Raw genomic sequence first — 1,973 nt, forward strand, 5'->3', positions numbered from 1 at the left:
GTATAAATTCCAAAGAATTATAGAATCATATGTGGAAGCACTTTTATTTACATCCTGTAAAATTAGAAGAACCTATGATCTCCCTGGACTTCAATATTAATGACATTTTGTCTCAGTAGTTTAAAACCACTGTTTTTACACTATCAAGCTCACTTATTTTTTAATTTGTTCTTTTTAGGTACACATGACAGTAGAGTGCATTTTGACATATTATACATACACAGAGTATAACTTTTCCTCTAATTAGGACCCCATTCTTGCAGTCGTACATGATGTGGAGAATCACAGCTCACTTTTAACATTGTGAAAATTGTGCTCCCCTGTCCTTACTGAGGCACTGTATCAGGCTGCTGGGCACCTGTGGCTGTCTCAGGTCAAAGGTGGCTTACAAGGCAGAGAGAGTGAGGGAGCTGCCAGTGTCCCTTCCAGGGCTCTACAAGGTCTGAAGTCTGCACAGTGAGTCTCTGCTAGGCTTAAGGCTGGCCCCTAGGTCACAGGACATGCCCCGTGAACCCAGGATGGAGAGAGGTGAGTAAAAGCCACTAGGTCAGCTACTGAGACACAGTTAAATGATGTCAAGAAGTGAAATGCACTGAGAAAACAGGATGAATAGCAGCATAGAGGAGAAGCTCCAGACAGGAGTGGGACTATGGGAGGGCTCCTTGTTGGCTCTGGATCCTGAGGACAGCTGAGAGGAGAGATGGGGGAGGAGGAGGGAGGGGAAGAGGCAGGCTCACTCCCAGGTACTCCCTCTCAGAACCCTCGGGAGGGGCCTCCTTGACTGCAGCAGGCTCCTTAGAGCTGCAGTGACATCTCTGTTGTGCAGGCTGTAGATGAGGGGGTTCAGTACAGGGGTGAGGATGGTATAGAAAGCCGACACCATCACATCCTGCTGCGCTGTGTGGTAGGAGCCGGGGAGCATGTAAGTGTAGATGGCTGCACCAAAGAAGAGTAGCACCACTGTCATGTGGGAAGAGCAGGTGGCCAGTGCCTTCCTGCGGCCCTCAGCTGAGCTGGTCCTGTGGATGAGGAGCAGGATGAGGGTGTAGGAGCTGGAGATGACCACGGTGGGCACGAGGAGCATGAGGACACAGCACAGGTACATGAGCATCTTGTAGAGGGAGACATCCGAGCAGGAGAGCCTCAGCAGGGCAGGGGCCTCACAGAAGAAGCTCAGGATCTTCCTGGACTTGCAGAAGGGGAAGCTCATGGTGATGGGCATGAGCAGCAAGCCGTCCAGTGCTCCCAGGAGCCAGCAGCTGGACACCAGCAGCCGGCAGACCCTCTGGTTCATCAGCAGTGGGTAATGCAGAGGTCTGCAAATGGCGACATACCCGTCATAGGCCATGGCCGACAGAAGGAAAAACTCAGCCCCTGCCAGGGTCAGGTAGAAGAACATCTGGATCCCACAGCCTGCAGGGGAGATTGTATGGTCTCCCGTGACCTGGCCCACCAGCATATTGGGCACAGTCACAGAGATGTACAGGAGATCCATGAGAGAGAGCTGGCTGATGAAGGAGTACATGGGGGTCCAGAGGCAGGGCTCTGAGTAGATGAGAAGAATGAGGAGGGCGATCCCAGCTAGGGCCATCAAGAAAATGATGAAGGTCAAAGTGTAGAGGAGGGTAGTGTGGGTGGTGTTCCCAAAGAGTCCCATGAGGAGAAAACTGGTGCTTAAGTTTGATTCCATCAAGTTTCCTTCCCCACATGCATATCTAGCAGGTAGTTTCACCTATGAAGAGTGAGGGTTGTCACTCTCCCTCCATCACACCTGCGTGACTGTCCCAGTCTGCTTGGGTAAGACATGCACATCGAGCTATTTCCCCACACACTGGGTAAAATCGAGGTGTAATCCTAAATTCAAATCTCAGGGAAGTGAAGCTGTGCGCGGCCCCAGGAGCAGATTAAGCTGCTCCTGAATCTCGGGACCTGCGGGCTCATCAGGGTCTCACTGCTGGAAGTCAGAGTGAGGC

At 51.6% G+C, this 1,973-nt stretch overlaps 1 protein-coding gene across 1 annotated transcript; it reads right to left on the reverse strand.

The window, feature by feature from the left end:
* Nucleotides 1-733: 733 nt before the first annotated feature.
* Nucleotides 734-1,690, reverse strand: LOC143387090 (olfactory receptor 2T3-like). Its single transcript, XM_076841739.1, has one exon. It carries the CDS (start codon nucleotides 1,688-1,690, stop codon nucleotides 734-736), a length of 957 nt encoding a protein of 318 aa, XP_076697854.1.
* Between the last annotated feature and the right edge of the window lie 283 nt (nucleotides 1,691-1,973).

The sequence above is a fragment of the Callospermophilus lateralis genome, assembly GCF_048772815.1.
Source record: "Callospermophilus lateralis isolate mCalLat2 chromosome 5 unlocalized genomic scaffold, mCalLat2.hap1 SUPER_5_unloc_1, whole genome shotgun sequence".
Classification (NCBI taxonomy): domain Eukaryota; kingdom Metazoa; phylum Chordata; class Mammalia; order Rodentia; family Sciuridae; genus Callospermophilus; species Callospermophilus lateralis.

Bases quoted from the DNA above. Each gene is read 5' to 3' on its own strand.
- LOC143387090 (XM_076841739.1), bottom strand. From the start codon at position 1,690: ATGGAATCAAACTTAAGCACCAGTTTTCTCCTCATGGGACTCTTTGGG.